Here is a 19,818-nt window from a genome sequence, read left to right as displayed (position 1 = left end):
GCACTAATTTGCAGTCCCACCAGCAATGTATGGTGTACCTGTTTCCCCAACAATTGCCAACACTTATCATTAGTTGTATATCTTGATAATTGCCATTCTGAATGAAGTGAGATGAAGAAACAAACCCATTTTAAAATGAAATTCACTAGTATATATAATCAATAGTAAATCCTTTACAAAATTAATATATTTTACATTATATATTTATTGTGTTTATTATTCTTCAAAAATAGCTAAAAGTTTAGCTCAGTAACTTGTTGAAGGGAACTGACAGTGTTGCTGTAAACACATCAGCCTTTACCTTCTCATCAGCTGCCATACCAATGCCAGAGTAAGTGTTGAATTCCCTTCATTTAGGTCCTGCCCAGCAATACCAACCAAGGAGAATTTTGCTTTATTCTTCCCAAGCTCCACTGCATAGTTACAGTTTTCAATCTATAAGCAAGCAAAAGTTTGGGTATAAAAACATATTTGCTGAATATGTCAACCTAATTCAGTCATCTGAAAAAATAATTCTAATAACACTTTATATGACTGAATTTCATTTCATAATAACCAAGTGAAAGCAAGGAATAACTATTTCTATTTTATAGCTAAAGATATCCAAGCACTAAGGGGTTGATCTAGAAAGAGGAACAACTGGCTAAAAAGTGTTAAGAGCCTGTCTTACCCTGTAAGTCTTGACTCTCTAAGATTACACATCTTACTAATGGCAAATATGTAACTAAAACCTTTGGTTTCCTGCATTCTACTAATAAACCTAATAAATAATGTTTATTCTAGATTTTAAATTAAGGAATAGAAAAGTCATCGTTTCATTAAGAATCTCTCATATTCATCTCTCATATTCTTTATCTGATCTTACTCATCCTTAATTTCAGCTTTTGGCCCATTTTATTTAACAAAGGCTTAACCTTAACTACACCAGTTAATAATGATTGTTAACTTGTTGAATTCCTAATAATGCTTATATTGCAATGCTTATGCACCATCTTTTACTTATTTTAGCTTTTATGTGATTTCTTTTGCTACTCATTGTATGGCTCCTTTTAAAAAACAAAAATGTTTACATGTATAAATCTATATCATAGTTTCCCTTCTTCCAGCCCAGTGCCTTTCCAACAGTCAAAATCTGATCTATAAATATCAATAAATTATTTGCCCACCTATCTATTTATTTCTAGTGATATTAAGTCTGGTTAAATTTTTCTGTACTTTATTTTTTTTTTTTTGGTCTATCTTGGCCTCTAGAGAATATTCTTATTTCCCACCATCTAGTGATGTACTTCTTTTATCAGACTAGAAATATCTCTCTCTCTCTCTCTCTCTCACACACTCACACACACACACACACACACATTCTTATGTAGATGAGTTTTCCTTAAGTAAAATTGTATGCTCTCATAATTGTATAATCTCACCAGTAGAAGAAAAGTGTTTACTAAGTACTTTTTGGAAAAACAGTTAAGAAAAAAACAGTATAATTAGTTTCTCTCAATTTTCTTTCCAAGGTAGTAAAGGCTCCATTTCAAAACAATTCAACCAGGGATAAGCAGAAACATTTTTTTCTAAAAATAAGGAAATATTTCCATGAAAGGCAAAGAAGAGGGTAAAAACAAATTTGTTAAAGAGAATTCAAATTCCTGAAGTTCAGTTGGTTTAAAAAAAAAATACAAGAAGATCCTTTGAACTTTCTGTAACATCTGCCTGGTTCACTTCATAAATCAAATAAAACATCTGATTTGGATTCATATTTTTTACATGCAAGGAGATAATATTTCAAAATTAGTTTTCCTAGTAGTCATATTTAATTATGCCTGTTTAATAGAAACAAATGCTATAGAAATTTATAGAACTAAAAAAAATAGATTCCTAATTTATGGAAAGTAATCAGCACTCCTGATTATGTAACTGAATAAAAAGAGAGAAAAACCATGGATACTCATTTGAATGGGAAACTTCACTGGCAAATTGCAGTCATCACTTTTGTGTAGACTGTGTTTCAGTAAAGGGCCATCTGTTAGTTAGTTAGACCAAAATGCCTGAGAGAGAAGATGGTGAGAAAGAATCTCACTAGTGTAGACCCTAAGGGAATGCTAGTGTAGAGCCTAAGGGGATGCTGGTATGACTAAGAAGAAATGGAAACTTGAAGTGGGTGTTAATATAAGGGGAATGGTGTTCTATTTAGGGCAACATTTGGTTGCAAATTTGGCAGAACATTTCTAAGATCTGGAGAGGTACTAAACTGGAGAAAAAATGAGAAATTAGGTTCCTGGAGGTAAGTCATGTTTATGATAGTATCTAAAACCTTAAAAATAGATCTGCTTTCTGAGGCTGTACATACAGAAGAGATTTAGGCAAGAATGAGTCTTGGAAATACTTGAGTTGTCAGGCTAAAATATGAGGAACCCATGAAAGTTAAGAATGAGCACAAAGCCAAGCATGATGGTGCAGAACTATAATTCCAGCTACTCCAGAGGCCGAGTTAGGAGGATTACAAGTTCAAAGCCAGCCTGAGTAACTAAGTGAGAACTGGTCTCAAAACAAAAAAATAAAAAGGGCTGGGGCCTCAGCTCAGTGGTACAGGGCCCCTAGGTTTAATCCCCAGGAGGGAAAGGGTGGTGAAATGAACACAAAGAAGCAAGGAAAAGTTAGAGAGCACAATCTCAGAGTGAATGAAAGAATGATTCCAAGCACTTCAAATGCTTTGGAGGCTCATTTGGACAATGAGAAGGGTTATGTAATAGGATACTAGGTTCCAAGTGACAACAAATACTGAAAAAGTAATGAAGAAATATATTTAATGATACAGTTTTATGAACTTTATAAGTGAAGTGATGTGCATTAATGGTTGCCCAAAGTCCATAAAATAATTCCCTACGATAATGTGTCATGAAAAGTACTGCTTTTTTGTTTTTTAAGCATCTCAAATTTATCTCAGGCTTTATGTTTAATTCTACTAAATTGCTAGTATTTGTTGAAATGAAGCATTCTACATGATTCATTTGTAATATTTTGCAATTAACATAAAAATGCCAAGCATAATGAATGGTTCAATTTGTGTTTTCCAGTTACATTTTACATGAGAAATTTTGAAGGAAAAAAAAAAAAAACTTAAGGCTGGGATTGTAGCTCAGTGGTGGAGCATTTGCCTGGCATCTGTGAGGCACTGGGTTTGATTCTTAGCACCACATATAAATAAATAAAAGGTCCACTGACAAAAAAAAAAAAAAAATTAAAAAAACAAATGAAATTATTCAACAAGATTTTCTGAATTCTTAAAGATTTTCTGAATTGTACTTCTGTGACAAAAACTGTGAGCAAATCAATTGAAAGTTTAAAATGTAGTCAGTACAACCATCAGAAATACTGAGAAATATGAATATAAATTTCATCATTATACTATTATACTACCAATTTTAAAACTTCTAATATTATGATGTATTTACTTTTAAAAGTCTTTTATTTTTTAAATTACAAAGTCTATAAATATATGTTCATTTTGGGGATGTAGAGGAAGATTAGAAGTCCTTTTTGAATTATATGTTTAAAACAGACTTATATCCTGTACATACACAGTTTTATATATTGCTTTCCCATACCACTATTACTAAAACACTTTTTTAAAATTTCCTTTTTGGTACCCAGGGATTAAACCCAAAGGCACTTAACCACTGAGACATATCCCCAGCCTTTTTTATTTTTTATTCTGAGACAGGTTCTTGCTCAGTTGCTTAGGGCCTTGCTAAATTGCTCAGACTGGCTTTGAACTTGCAATTCTTCTGCCTCAGCTAAAATTTTTTTTTTTTTTTTTTTTTTTTTTGGTCCAGGGGTTTGAACTCAGGGACACTAGAACACTGAGCCACAACCCCAGCCCTATTTTGTACTTTATTTAGAGACAGGGTCTCACTGAGTTGCTTACTGCCTAGTTTTTGCTGAAGCTGGCTTTGAACTCTCTATCCTCCTGCCTCAGCCCCCCAACCAACTGGGATTACAGGCGTTCATTACCACACCAGGCTAAAACACTATTTTTAATGGCAAATTTTACTTCATCTTATAGGTGAGTCACTACTAATGTTTTATTGAACAATTATTTTAGTTTTTGTTCTATAAAGATTATGGTGATAAACATTCTGGCGGACAATTGCTTGTCTGACTTCCTGATTTTTCATCAGAATAGATGATAAGAATTGAAATTATTAGATCAAAGGATTTTTTAAACATATTTTAGTTGTCAGTGAACCTTTATTTCATTTATTTATTCATATGTGGTGCTCAGAATTGAACCCAGTGTCTCACATATCCCGGGCTCTACCACTGAGCCATAACTCCAATCCCAAACGATTTTTTTTTAAGATTATTGATAATATATTACAAAACGGATTCTAGAAAGGTTCTAAAAAGGAACATATCCTCTTAACACTGGATGCAATTTCTTGTTTTAAACTGCATTTCTTTATGGTGGGTAAAAGTTTTTCTGTGTATTACCCATCATTTTTTTCTGTGAATTTTGAACTCATGTTGTTTTCCCATTTTGCTGGTAACAGCAACTGGATTTTAGTAGTTGATTTGTATGAACTACTTATATTTACATTATTAACCACTTGTCATACTTTTTGTAAACATGGATTCTTCACGTTTGCTTTTAACTTTTCTTTATCGATTTATTTTTGTACATAAAGTTTTAAGTTTATATGAAATGTATTCATATCTACTTTTTCCTTTGTAATTTATTATTTATTCCAGGAATAGAGAATCATTCACTTACATTTTAAGAGTTTTATTATATTTTAATACTCCTTACTTTAAATCCGCCTGGCATTTACTTTGGTGGATTATATATGGTAAAGACTGTGGTTGTTTTTTTTCTAACTAAATAGTTAACTAGATTTTTCTGACATCATTTTTTGGATGATCTTTCCTTTCCCTCTTGAATTCAGCAACCACCTTGCCATATATTAAGTTCTTAGGTTTAGGATTTCTTGGCCATCCTATTCCATTCCATTTTTACATTCATACTAAATATTTCATTTACTATACCTTCACTATAAATTTTAATATATAGCCATGTACTGCTTAATAAGAAATGTGTCACTATGGTCATGACGTCAACAGGTGATATAATCTTAGGGACTCACCATTGTATATGTGGTTCATCATTAACCCATGACTATTTTCTAACATCTCTAAAATATCCCTCAACATCCTTGGAAAATGTTCCTGACTATTCAGGGCTTTTCCTTCTTCCAGTGAAGCTTTATAATCACTTTATAAGTCCCACCTACCCCCTAATACACACACATATATAAATTGTTTCACCTATCCCCTGCTACACACACACAGTCTTAGATTCTAAATGGAATTATGTTCTACCAGTAAGTTGACTAGAAAAAAAATTGATCTCTTTATGTTATTTAGTCTTTCTGTCCAGGAATATGGTTATATTTCTTCTTATTCAACTACCAACAGTTTTAAACATTATGAAAATGCTGGTCAATTTCATATTAATCAAACAAGTATGTTCCAGAAAATATAGTCCACTAATTTGTTTAGTATGTTTAAATTATTCTTATTTTAAACAGAAGGATGAGGTTAAATGAAAGTATTAAAATTTGAGAGTCCTGCATACTTTTACTTTAGAAAGCAAATGACACTAAAAAAAAGGTAAAAAGGAAATGCAAAAAACCCAAAAAGGTTTCCACAGAACAAACATGAACACCAAGGAGACTACTGATCCTATATGAGAAATACTGGAAGATAAGAACTTCTTTTTACATTTATCTACCAGATTTTCTTCCACCAGATGTAATGAAATCACTGCCTTCAAAAACATTTATTGACTTTCCACTGCTTATAGCTTAAAACCCATGTTCTTTAATCTGGCATTCAAGGTTCTTAATATCTTGCTCCAATCCCAATTTTTAATTAACTGTTTACCTATCAAAATCTTCTGCTGTAGCAAAACCATTTTCCTTAATTCCCAGAAACACACTTTCCCACTATTATTGTTTACCTTAACCCTCAGCCCCTTCTCCATCCTCCTTGTGACAAAATTCAATAATACATTCCTCAAGGTCTACCTCAAAATCAGCCTTCTGCATGAAGCCTTTCATAAGGGCGACCTGTGGCCTTTTCTTCTTTAAAACCCATACTATCACTTTGCTTATACTGTCCTATATTGTAGTGGTTTATCTTATCTCCCTGCCTACTTTAGGGCTCCATAACTTGTTTTTTTTTATATTATGCACTGCACTGTAATATATAGTAGGTAATCAAATATCTGCTGAGTAAATGAATGAATAACCAGTAAAGATTCAGCAAGTTGTAGCAAATATAAAATAAGAGCGCACTTAACAATACATCTCAAAGAACATTAATACTACAACTTGCTAAAGAAGAAAGCATTTATAAAAGTGTCTGACTGGAAAGACTGCCTCCAATTTCCAAATATTTATTAAAACAAACTTGTAAAAAGGCTATCAGGTTTAACATATTGGTTTGAAACAAAACAGTGAGGACAGGCCATAGTTTACCAAGCTTCATGAAAATCTAAATCTTCTATTTTATATCAGAACAATGACAATATAGCCACAATCATTATTTCATTCACCTTCTTCATGTTTCCTCCAAGAGCAGGATAAGGAGGTTTGTTGACATGGCTCCAGTCAACTGGCACTCGAATCATTTCATAGAGCTGAAAGATCACTAGAGCATCTGCAAGGTCACTAAAACAAGAAGGAAAAGGAGATGAGAGAAGAGTCAATGTTGGTATTATTTAATTTTATGAAGTACACTGACGGTGGACATACTTCTTGAAAAACACAAAGGCTGGGCATGGTAGTACAAATCTGTGACCCCAGCTACTCAGGAGGCTCAAGCAGAAGAACAGCAATTTTGAGGCCAGCCTAGGCAACTTACTGAGACCCTGTCTCAAAATAAAACTGAAAAAAAAAAAGACTACAAACGTAGCTCTGTAGGAAAGCACTCAGCTAGCATGTGCAAGGCTCTGGGCTCAATCTCTAGTATGGCAAAGAAAAAAAATCCACAATAGGGTCATTTAATGCTTATAGAATAACAGGATATATAATTTGACCCAGAACTTCCAATCTAAGAATGTGCCCAAAAATTTGTCGTAAATATTTACAAAAATATTTGTATGCATTTATATATGTACATATAATCATATCCATGCATATATATACACACATACATATATATGTAGGTAAGTAAATACATATGTACACACACAGAGAAAGACATCTGTTGCCACAGTATCAATAATTTTTTTTTTTTTTGAGACCAGATCTCTATTGCCCATACTAGTTTCTAATTTCTGGGCTACAACAATCCTCCTGCCTCAGCCTCCTGAGTAGCTAAGACTGTAGGCATATGTCACTGCACCCTGCTCATAGTATTTATAAATTTGGAAACAGCTTAAATGCCTAGCCATTAAGAGCTATTGAATAAACTATCCACACTATGAACTCCTGGGCCACCATTAGAAATAGTTATGTAGATCTCTATATACCAACATGACACTCTTTACAAGGGAATATTAAGTTTAAAAGAGTAAATGGCAGAACACTTCACATGGTTGGATCTCATTTATTTTTTAAAAAATTAGAGTCAAATGTATTTATATACCTATGTATGCTAAGCACTATTAATATGGATTACCTCTGGGCAGGAAAAAGGAAGTATGAGAGGGTAAGAAGGCAAGTGTATATTTTATTTTATCTGTATACTTACATATTTCTTGAAACTTGTACAGTAGAATAAATTCATATCTTAGTGATATACTAGTATTTTTAGAAACTTTAATTATAGGAAAGCCACAGCTATTAAGCAGGCAGTGGTTCATGTTCAATGATGAAGGTTAAGAGGAGGGAATTTATAAACAAGCAGGAGTTCTTAAAGTGAGAACTACTACCTTGTATTGAGAAAAGTTAAGTTCTCCTGAGAAAATATGTCTGTGTTGAGTCTGTTCTCAATTCTGTATGCTAAGGACATAAAGCAGTAGCAATTGATTTTTTTAAATTGCTAGGCCTGTGATGTAGTATGTGGCTTTTCTCCTCTAACAGCTTATTCACTGAGTTATGTCTTACTAAGGTTGATATTAAGGTTAGTTTGCATTCTTTGAGCATACACCATATGGCAGTGAAGGAGGCTGGGCTCTGTGCTGACTGATGGGGAAAGTCTAATCTGAAAGTAATTAAAATCTGCAAGGTTGGGACTGAGGCTGTAGCTCAGTGGTAAAGTGCTTGCCTCGTACGTGTGAGGCACTGGGTTCAATCCTCAGTACCACATAAAAATAAGTAAATAAAGATACTGTGTGTTCATCTATAACTAAATAAACATTAAAAAAATCTAGATACTAGTATCATTACTTTTTTTTAAAAAATCTGACAAGGTTATCTGTAAGCAGATGAGCATTTTCTATAAAAAGGTATACTAGCCAGGCAGAGTGATGCAAACCTGTAATCCCAATGGCTCAGGAGGCTGAGGCAGGAAGATCTCAAGTTCAAAGCCAGCCTTAGCAATTTAGTGAGGCCCTAATCAAGTTAGTCAGATCCTGTCTCAAAATAAAAATTAAAAAGGACTGGGGATGTGGCTCAGTAGTTAAGTGCCCCTGGGTTCAATCCCCAGTTCCAAAAACAAAAACAAAAACAAAAAAGATATTACTAAGGTATTTGTGTAGGTTCTAGAATCTATCTATTTCATGATTTTTTTCTTAAATGAACCCACTCTCATTCCTGTGTAATATGGTATTATTATTGATGTTCTACAAATGGGAAAACTGAGACCCAGAGAGATGAAATTACTTCCAGAGATTTCAGGATGAATTCCGCAAACTGATCCTAGAAACACACTAGAACTATTTGTTCTTTCAAACGAGTTCATAAAGATCTATTCCTCTCTCATGTCCAATATTTGAGTTTTACCTGCCCTAATCTAATGTAGCTCTTCTAAAATTGATGTACATCTCTTCTTGTTTAGCTGGAATTAAAATGAGCCTATCACACTGAGCCAATTAACAGAATAAGGCAATATTTGGTTTTAGATCTTAAAGAACAGTTTTAATACATACCAAGAAGCAGAAATTACTATATTACTACTACTAATCCTCAGCAAGTTAGGTTGTCTGCTATGACATTAATATTCATATTTAAATAATAACTTGGTCAATCTTTAGATAGAGTTAAACTCTTTAAAAAAGAGTTTCCTTCATGTGTAAATTAATGATAGGTTTAGTTAGGCTTTTTTCCTTAAAAAATAAAAAGTTAGCTGAAGTTGAGTTCCTTTATATGTTTTTCAAGGCAAGATTCTATAATAATGAGAAGAAAGATTTCTTCTCACCCACATCTAGGAAGACACATTGTTATCACTAACAGTATTGGAAATGATTTAGTATAATATCTTCTTAGTCCAATCCATGTTAATTATATGCTGTCACACGGGGATTGAATCCAGGGATTCTCTACCACATCCTCTATCTCCCCATCTTTCTTCAGACAGTCCCCAAACTTGTGATTCTCCTGCCCGAGTCTTGCTAGTCACTGGCATCACAGGTCTGTACTCCTGTACCCAGCTATATATTGTCATTTTTAAACAAAGATAAAAATTTAATAACTACCAGGGAAAACAAGTTATTTCTATAAATTAAATAAAAGCATACACAGACATTTTAGAGTAATTGAGATTGTGATGAAAATAAATTAAAAATATGAATTGTAATGATGAATACCGATATAAAGGTTAAGAACCATTTATCAAATATTACTGTTATTCTAATATGCTAAAGCCGAAGTAATTTCTTATTTTCAAGATTACCACGAAAGAATAATGTGTATCTTTACTGATGTATTTCAATCATCAAAAATTATAATTATTATATTTTTTTAAAATTTTACTATATTGCCAATTCCTAGCATTTTGAAACTCTAAATGTTAGCTAACTCCTTGTGATAAGAGAAAATGCTATTATGTAAACATACCTACAGTTTGAAACTTTTTAAATTCGACCTCTGGGGCTGGGGGTGTAGCTTAGTGGTAGAGCATTTGCCTAGCATGTGTGAGGACTTGGGTTCCTTCCCAGAATGGGGGTGAGGGGAATTTGATCCTGACAGTAAGGTTCAAACACAGTAAAATATTTACCTGTACAAATGATTAATATATGGGTTGACCCCCAAGGAATTCATCCAGTTCCGAAAAGTCCGCTCTTCCTTGCTCTCTCCTAGATTACACATAAATTCACACTGATGATTCAGGACAGAAAGAATCAGGAACTATATTTTAAACTATTCAGACAGGTACAAATTGGCCATACATACTTGGTCAGGGTTCTTTAGATACCATAATTTCTTTGGAGGAAAAAAGAAAAACAATCTTATCCCCCACCATCTAGGAAGCCTTCGCGTACACACCACTCTCTCCCCCTCACTCTGGCTTCCCATTCTCTTTTTATTCATGTAGATTCCCTTAGTTGATGTCTGTGAATTACTACTGTCCAGAAACACCACAGATAAACTTGTGTAGTCTGAAGTTATGATTAGATGCAAAAAGGACTAGATAAACATTGTAAAACGAAATCTTTTAGCTTTCGGGATAACATCAGCATATTAAACAGAAATAGAAAAGCTTTGCTTTTCCCAATACAGTGTATTGGGAATCTAATTTTATACAGATTATGGTTTCATACAGGAAAGTTTCTGGGTGTACAAACCTATACTTTATACCAAATAATGAAGGAGAGAGGGAATCTCTAATAATATTTAAAAACAGATCACTGCGGGCGGGCAGGTGTAATAACTATTTTACAGGCTTCCTGGGTTTATTTAGATTATCACTATTGAAAATACTTGATGAATGTGGACCCCACCTAGCACTCTAATGTGTGCTAAGCTAAAGTTATATTTCATCATATTAAGTTCCTGAACCTCAAAGGTCCCCTCAAGAAGACAACTCCTGCAGGCACTATTATTTAACCTGGGTTAATGGTCCAGGCCATTTCCTTCACAGCAGTAAAAACACTACCTATAAGGAAAATGTAGAGAAGGGGTACCACAAAGCAAGTAGAGATGTGGGTCCCCTGCTGCATTTGCCTTGCAGTTACATGCTGATTGCAAATGGTCCTAAATGACCAACCAAAATAATTTGTCCTTCAGCAAAGTTGGGGGACAGTGGAATAGCCTAGACTGTATCTAATCACCAGACTTCTGAAAGCTGAAACATTTCACTTTTCATCACTTCTAATTCCTATTCAAGTTCAGGACACTCTCTAAACTTGGGCCATGTGAGACTCCCTGGAAAATTCAATATAGAAATCAATAACCATCTGAGCTTCAGGGTCCATTCCTCTAGAATCATCTGTACAGTAATCTTCAGGCTAAGTGCCACAGATAGTATGAACGAAAATAGGTACCGAAACCTTTTATGATCTAAAGGACACTGTTATTTTCATCAACCTTTCAGGAAATAAACTGCCCAATATATCTTCATGTGGTTTTCAATGTCATTACCTAACAGATTTCCCAGAATCTACTTTAATTCTTATTCTATGAAATCGTATAGCCATATAATTTCTTGCTTCAATTTTGTTCCCACTGGTCTTCATAAGAGGCAATTGATCAGTGTGCTGTGCTATAACTACCTTATAATTAAATGAACAATCTACATGACAACCTTTTTAAAAAAAATATTCCCAGAATCCGGGCCTACCTTACTTACAGTAGTTATTAAAAAAGGTTCAAAATTATTCCCTGAACTATCCACAACATGACAAAGATAAACATACTGTGAATAATAGCTTGAGGCATGTGGCTTGGATTTACCTTCTGGTCATTTCTCTATTACCATGTGGTATAATGCTATATATACATATATAAAATTTTTTCCAGATATTAGAAACTTTTCACATTATTCCCATTTGGGAAAATCCAAAAGATGTGTTAAAATTACAAAGTTTGAATGTCCCAGTAAAATAATTAAAATATTCAAATTCTATTGACTATTCTATTGATATAATGAATATTTTAAGATACTAAGCTTGCATTTTGATTGAGTTCTGAAACTGTTATAAGCTTCAGAGATTCATGCTTCTTCCTTTTATTCTCAACTAATTATAATTTTAACTTTTAATCTCTGCAAAGAAAAGTAGATTTCAGAAATGAGCATTTATTTGTCAAGCACCATTTCAAGTTATCTTGGTAAATAAATGCTCAAAGCTAGAAGCACTATGCATTTGTGCAAGAGCCATGGTAAAGCATTACAAAAACATATGTATTCCAGATTAGACAATGTTTTCTGGATTGTAGACAACTGAAGTAGTTTTCAAACTGAAATCTTAATTGCTGATATTTAAGATAGAAAGAATTATATTCTTTTCATTTGTAGATCAAATTGACATCTGCATCAATACAGATTTCAATAAAAATAACAAAAGTAGACTACTAAGATGAAAGAAAAGGAACTAATATAGATCCAACATCCACTATGCTGTAATGTATTAAGTGCTTTCCACCTCCCACTCTGACTACAATTTTTCTACTTGTGGTCACATTTAACTTGCTTTCTAACTTCTATTAAATAACTATTATTAGTCCTGTTTTATATATGAGAAAACAAAGACAGAGATTACTCAGATAAGAAGTAGTAGAAACAAGATTTGAATAAAGTCTTTCTAATTCTGTGGCCTAGGTACTTTCTATCACCATGAATAAATTCTGAGATGGTCTCTCTACATGTAGCCCACTTGTTTGGATCAATTAGATGTAAAGGTTTAATATTTAATTGTACTTTTAGTTCCTCACAGATAAAATTCTTTGCCAATGAGGACATACTAATATATGAATTTGGGATGTAATACGGTCAAGCTTCATAATTCACAGGGATCTATACAAACTTAAATTTACAGAGGAAATATGCTGATGACAGTCAAAGTCAAATACATTTTGGCAGATGTATCAGGACATACATATGTTCTACATAAAGAGGATTGATAAATACTTCCATAGTATCTTAACAAATATAGTCAATACTAATGGAAATATGTAGCAATCCTGTGCACACTGAAAAATTTCAAAAGCATGCTGAACACTAGCAAAAGAATTCAAACATGACAAATAGAGCGAGCAAGTTGGAAAAGATATCTAGCAAGAATTCAGTGACTATAAAAAGCAGATCATTTTTAATATGCCACTCTAAACAATGCCTTCTACTATAAGACACAGAGGGATTCTGAAATTTTCCAGACCGATAAAAACCTAGCAGTCTTCTTTTTTACTTAATTATTTTTAATGTTTATTTTTTAGTTGTAGTTGGACACAATACTTTTATTTTATTCATTTATTTTTATGTAATGCTGAGGATTGAACCCAGGGCCTTGCACATGCTAGGCGAATGCTCTACCACTGAGCCACAACCCCAGCCCCTTTGCCAAATTTTTAAGTTCTAATCTTTTACTCTAAATTTCTCTTTACAAATATATATATATATATATATATATATATATATATATATATACTTTTTTCTATTTTTCCTCTTGGTTACAGATCTATGTAGAAAATGTAGTCTTTATCTTATTTAAGTTACCCTCAGAAGAGTGAATTGAATTAATCCTATTTCTCAAAAAATATATTTATGAAATTTGAAATTTCATTCATCATGACACTGTAATTACAAGGTGACAAGGAAATCAGAACTCTAGTTATGGCACTTAAAGAAAAAGATCATGAACTGAGTTTTCACTCAGTCTCACTGGGGAAGGAAAGAAACAGGGGTAGTTTTGTGAGAGAATGAATACTGCAACATCAAATTCTCCCCACGAGGCAGAATCCCTGCCTTCTCCAAATAAGGGCAACTAAGAAAAAAATCTTAGACTGGCCCCTCTCCAACAACCACCAGCACTGCTCATTCTGATACTAGTGGGGTATAGGTATGCATGTGGATGAGGCTGTGAGAATGGAAGAAAAAAGCAAGAGGCTGGGAAACAAGGAGAAAAACTAGACTTGAGAATGTTTTGGTCATTATGATGATTCATATATTATAAGCTTCACTGACATTTAGTAAATGTAACATAGCTAAATAATGCCAAATAATCTGTTGTAGAACCTAAATGAATCCTTTCAAAGATGGCTTGTGATAAAAAATAAGATTTATCACAGGAGAGAAAGATAAAGACTTTACACCAAATCATTATGTCCAATTGTCAAAACTAGTTCCTACTGTGTTTGCAACTACAGTATCCCATCACTATAGAAGGCACTTTAGGTCGAGAGTATATATGATCAAAGCCTTGCTCTGCTATTTTTTTTTGTTCTGCTATTTAATTAAGCTTCATTTCTGTTTCTTGCTTGTCGTTATTCATTCTATAGGCATATTAAGACAACACAGCATGAACAATGCAAAAAATAAATATCAACCCAAATGGAAAGAATAAATGGCACTAATAAAAAGAACATTCAGAAAGAATACATTTTTAGAGTATAGAAAAGTACTAAATACAGTACCTACATTAGGAGGGGTCAAATCTGCATTTCATGAAGCAAAATAGGAAAGTATTATATATTATGAGACAGACAACAGTAGCCCACACACAAGACAAGTAATGAATACTGTAATATTTTTCATGTACACCAAAACTATTAAAAAGAGAATAATACTGGAGTCAAACTGCTTTTCAAAGGAGAAAAAAAGCTACTAATAATTGGTTTTTTTCCTCCAAGAGATAATTCACTATCCATATTGGTGGTACTCATAGGATCATATTTTAAATGTCTTGATAGTTTCCACTAAATTCTTATGGAGAAATGACAAATAAGATAATTTACCCCAGCATTCTCTTTTAACCAAAACCAACAATCACTTTCTGTAATTTGAATGTTTTAATAGATGCACATGCCTACACACAATAAAGTGCATCTTCTACAATAAATTCCCTAGCTCTGACAACGAAGTAAGACAGTACCACAAGAAGAGAAATACAATGTTTCAATTAAAGGCAGAAACAACATACCTTCCAATAAATTTATATCGATGTCATTATTATCAGGTTTGTGTAGGCATGGATATGTGTTAAAAAGATTAGCTACAAAGGCTAAATTAAGTTTAGGATTGCCTGAAACCACATCAGCAGGAGTAACAAACTGTCTGCAGCCTAGTTTATCTGCTTCTTGAAGCATGAATTCAGCACGCTTCAGGTCATTTCTCTCCTAAACAAGGAAATAAAAATGGTTAAGATTAAACCTTTTTTTTGATTGGCATAATTTTTATAGTTATAGATATTTCAACTCCCCGTCCCCTTTTTCTAATCAAAAAGGAAAAAGTCACTCAGTTTTCTTGCTGGGACCACTGAGTCATATTTAACAATCATTGCTGAAATACTTAACAAGTCCCTCAAATATTATATCAGTAAGCTCCTGTTGGTTATAGTGTAGGCAACATCATCACCTGGTAGAGTGCCAGGCTTAGTTGCCTCACCCATTCTACATTGAGTGGTATTTCCCATACTCTTTTTCAATGAAAAACAGCTTGGAATCATATAAAACTATTAAAATCAGAAGGAACAGCACCTTGCAAGCCCTGGAAACAAACAAATCAAGCCAAATGCTCATGAATATGAGAGTAGATGAATGAACTGGTATATTCGTACAATGATACACCATGATATAATAATATATCATGACATAATGATGGTGTATCATTGTATGAATATACCAGTTCATTCATTAACTCCAAAATGAGTGACTCAGAGACATTAAGTTCAAAATAGCACTAGAAATTTAAGTATAATGATAAACTTTACATGAAGTTGTCAAGGAAAATAAAAGATTTAATAAGGAATGCATTTGATGAAAGGAAACTACATAAAAAGAGAAGCAAAATAAAAATGAATACAAAGATTAAAGATGGTGGTTACCAAACTGAGGTGAGGCAAAGAGATGAAGAACTGTATGGCTAAATGAAAATTATCATCAAGGTCTTAGTTTTCAAGTTGGATTGAGGGTTTATGAGGCTTGTAACAATTTTAAAACAATCACAACTAAAAATGAAAGGAGGTCCATGTATGGGCCCATCAAGAGAGTTACCATAACCAAGGATCATAACCTATCTGATTCTGTGTACCAGAGTTTTAAAGTAGTAAAAATGTACATGATATGAGAAAGTGATAGATTCAATGCCATAAAACAATAAAAGTTACAAAGGTAGATATCAATAGATTGCAATATGTGGATCTTATTTGGATTGTAATTCAAATGAACCACAAAAGGAAAATTTGACATTTTCAAATTAATTAAAGATGTCAACAATAACTAGGTGATGTTATAGATTATTATTAATTTTTTAGGGATAAAGTGTTGTGGTCATACTAAAAAAGTATCTTCTACAAATACATATTGAAATGTTTATGAAATGATATAATATCTAGAATTTGATTCAAAATAATATAGGAAAGGAGGTAAATTGGGAATGAATTAAATAAATTTATCATGAGCTGATAAATGTTTACCTAGTAGATGAGCATATGGTCATTTAATATACTAAGTCTATTTTTTTATAATAAATTTTAAATATTCCCTAAGTTTTTTAAGATTCTGATTTTTGAATCAAAGTAATTTACAAACTTCGCACAGTTTTACAATACTAACTTTCTGCTATATTTAAAACTAAATATTAAGGATAACTACACTTTAAATATTCAATACGTTTTCATACACGCCATAGTCTGACCATATTTTCATGTTTATATAGAACCACCCCAAGTATTTCTAATTTATGCTTAAAGAATAAACTTCCTAGGAAGTATGTTTGGTGGTTCAGGATCTATATCAGTCCTATATCATAAATATAAGGAATTGCCATGTTTTATTCTGTGTATTTCCAAAAGTAAACTGTGGAACTGATAATCAGTAGCTTAGCAATCTAATAACAACTTCTTACTTCCTTTCCTGACACACATTGACAGTCACAGAATCAATACATTCAGTTGCACTGCACCAGGGAAACTTCGATATAAGGTTGATTTGACACATACTCAAGGTTAGAATTTTGCAATTTCTTTTCTTCAGTGGCACAGGCAGATGGCTCAGCACTGTAGACTGGAGCTTAGGATGTGGAAAAATACTTCTGAAGAGCAAAGGGTCAAACTTCAAAGAAGGGCAGAGAATGCCACCAAGGAATGCTGCCTGTAGAGTATTATACTCTAAATTTTAATATAATTACTCATCGAATTGACAGTCAGAAAGCAGAACAGAACTCTTACCAGGAGTTGAGGGAGGGGGAAATGAGGAGTTATTGTTGAATGGGTACAGAACTTTACTATGGAATGATGAAAAAATTCTAGAGAGATAGTGGTAATAGTTGCACAACAGTGTGAATATACTGAATTTCACTTGAACTACATACTCAAAAATAGTAAAATTGGTAAATTTTATGTTACATATAATTTTACTACAATATATGAAAGAAAGAAAGAAAGAGAGAGAAAGAAAGAAAGAAAGAAAGAAAGAAAGAAAGAAAGAAAGAAAGAAAGAAAGAAAGAAAGAAAGAGAGAGAAAGAAAGAAGGAAGGAAAATTTAAACTGCTCACATTAAATCCTGAAAGGTCAATGGCAATGGCAGTTCCATTTTCTCGGTCACCTTTAGGGGCAATCTGATTAAGCAGATGAAAATATGCTCTTGAATCCTTCAAGGAAAGAAAAAAAAATAGTATTTTTTAAATGAATAAAATCATCATTCATTTAGAGAGAAAAGTGCTCAAACTGAGAAAATTGTTCCCATTGCAAAGAGTAAAATAACAAACAACTCAGTGACTATAATAACAGAACTACTTATGAGTTCCTACATGCATCATGATAGTTTATGCTCCCAAGCTTCCAGCAATGTGGTTCTGGGTACCTGAAAGCCCCTCACCCCACCATTTACATTTGTTTACAACCCCAAGCATCAGGATCAATTAAGATTCAGGTTAAATATATTCTGGAAGGCTTCCCTGATGTCTCTATAAATTAAGTACCCTTCTTTATATTACATAGCACCCATTGGCCATCTCTTTAAATAAACTGTGGCCACGTTGTATTAAATCATCCCATGAAGTCTCCAAAGACAGTTACCATAATTCCACATGCATGTAGCTCTGCCCATCAAAAAGCAAAGGCTATTTCTCTTTCCCTTTAATTTGAACTGGCCTTCTGACTCACTCTGACCAAAAGAATGCTGTGAAAGTGATATTCTGGACCTTCCAAACCCAAATCTTAAAAGAGCCTCTGATTCCTCCCTTTAGAAATTAACTTCTACATAAGAAATCCACCTATTTGAGGCTATCATGCTATGCAGTGGAAACCCAAGATAGCCACATAGAGAGGCTTGGTGGAGGAGCACTGAGGCACTAGACATGTAACCTTTCTTGTACACCTTCCAGATGCACCCAAATGATAGCTGAATATACCCAGAGATCCCAGGAAAAAAGTATGTGAAGGAGAAGAACCATCCAGCCAAGATGCATCAACCGATAAAATTATGAGAAATAATAAATCATTATTTTAAGCCAGCAAATTTTATATGGTTTGCTCTATACGAAAAGATAAATGAAACATCCTTACTGGACATTTGCCTCCCTGTGAAATTGTAAGCTTCTTTCAGACTGAGTCTTTGCATTGCTTACTCCTGGCATAATGCCCAGCAGGAGGGGCTTGCTGTCTGAATGACCTGAGCTGAACTGAGTTTTAAAGGGATCCAGAATAAGAGAAACCCCCCAAATAAACTGAATGAACACATAAGAGTTCAAAGTAAAAAATGTCACTTGAAAGATTGTCATCTAGACCATTACAGCAAAAACATAAGGTGTTAAGACACCTAAAGAGGGCATATAAATTAAATACAGCACTACTCTAATTTTTTTTTCCAGATTCCTCTGGCAATACCTATCCTAGCAGTGACCATGGTATGTTAGGCAGAAATGAGTGTTAAATTTTCCCTGATAAGGCTCTCCCAGGATAGAGGGAAGTGTTTTAAGCTTCTCTGGTCCAGAGACATACCTTAAGATTTCCTTTGTCTCCTGATTCCCTGAGCCCTCACACAATTTATTTTCCCATTAGATGATTACAGGCAAAATGAAAGAGTGTTGAACTAGTGAGACCGACAGGCCTCCAGTCAAGCCAACAGATGTCATTCTCAGTCCAAATTAATGGGCTCACTTAATTAAAAAAATATATATTTTTAGTTGTAGATGGACATAATACCTTTATTTGGTTATTTAGGTTTTTTGTTTGTTTGTTTGTTTGTTTTAATGTAGCACTGGGGATTGGGGATCAAACCCAGTGTCTCACACATGCTGGGCAAGCATTCTACCACTGAGCCACAACCCAGCCCCCTCATTATAATTTAGCAGAAATGTGACAAATAAAATAGTAAAGACTGTTTTAATCTGTTGAGGCTAGCTCCTCCTTCCTCTCACCATCAGTTATAATACTTATGAAAAATCAATACGTCAGTTAATTTTTTAAAAGTCTATGTATATAATTGGGATTTTTGTGAATATAATTTAAAAAACTATTTTTAAATACTTTACATTCCACATCCTTGGTTCATGTGACTAATATGAACATTAAAATGAAAACCTTAATGTCTTGGCTGAAGTTGCTGATAGTGCGCCATCCTGCATTAGTGAGGTGGTAGTTCACCCACCGCAGAAGTAACTCCTCTGGAGAAAGCTTCATCAGCTCCTCCAGTTCTTCACCTTCATTCAGCAATGCAATCAAAGCTGGGATGAAAACGAAAAAATGTAAATTCTTCTGAACGTGGTTTGTGTCAACGAAAAGTG

General features: G+C 33.5%; 1 protein-coding gene across 5 annotated transcripts in view; it reads right to left on the bottom strand.

Moving 5' to 3' along the window:
- Positions 1–19,818, bottom strand: part of Pls1 (plastin 1) — a 117,434-nt gene that overhangs the window by 9,784 nt on the left and 87,832 nt on the right. For 4 of the 5 annotated variants that reach the window (XM_078043455.1, XM_021728296.3, XM_078043456.1 and 1 more), the window contains 7 exons: positions 19,616–19,758; positions 17,587–17,682; positions 15,014–15,209; positions 14,508–14,528; positions 10,156–10,234; positions 6,611–6,725; positions 302–435 (listed from right to left, as the gene is read on the bottom strand). In XM_078043455.1, the coding sequence (XP_077899581.1) occupies positions 302–435; positions 6,611–6,725; positions 10,156–10,234; positions 14,508–14,528; positions 15,014–15,209; positions 17,587–17,682; positions 19,616–19,758 (784 nt within the window). The remainder of the gene's footprint in view (positions 1–301; positions 436–6,610; positions 6,726–10,155; positions 10,235–14,507; positions 14,529–15,013; positions 15,210–17,586; positions 17,683–19,615; positions 19,759–19,818) is intronic. The other variant, XM_005328041.5, reaches the window with a different exon arrangement.

Source organism: Ictidomys tridecemlineatus, chromosome 3 (assembly GCF_052094955.1).
Source record: "Ictidomys tridecemlineatus isolate mIctTri1 chromosome 3, mIctTri1.hap1, whole genome shotgun sequence".
Lineage (NCBI taxonomy): Eukaryota > Metazoa > Chordata > Mammalia > Rodentia > Sciuridae > Ictidomys > Ictidomys tridecemlineatus.
This window is presented reverse-complemented; position numbering and strand designations above follow the sequence as displayed.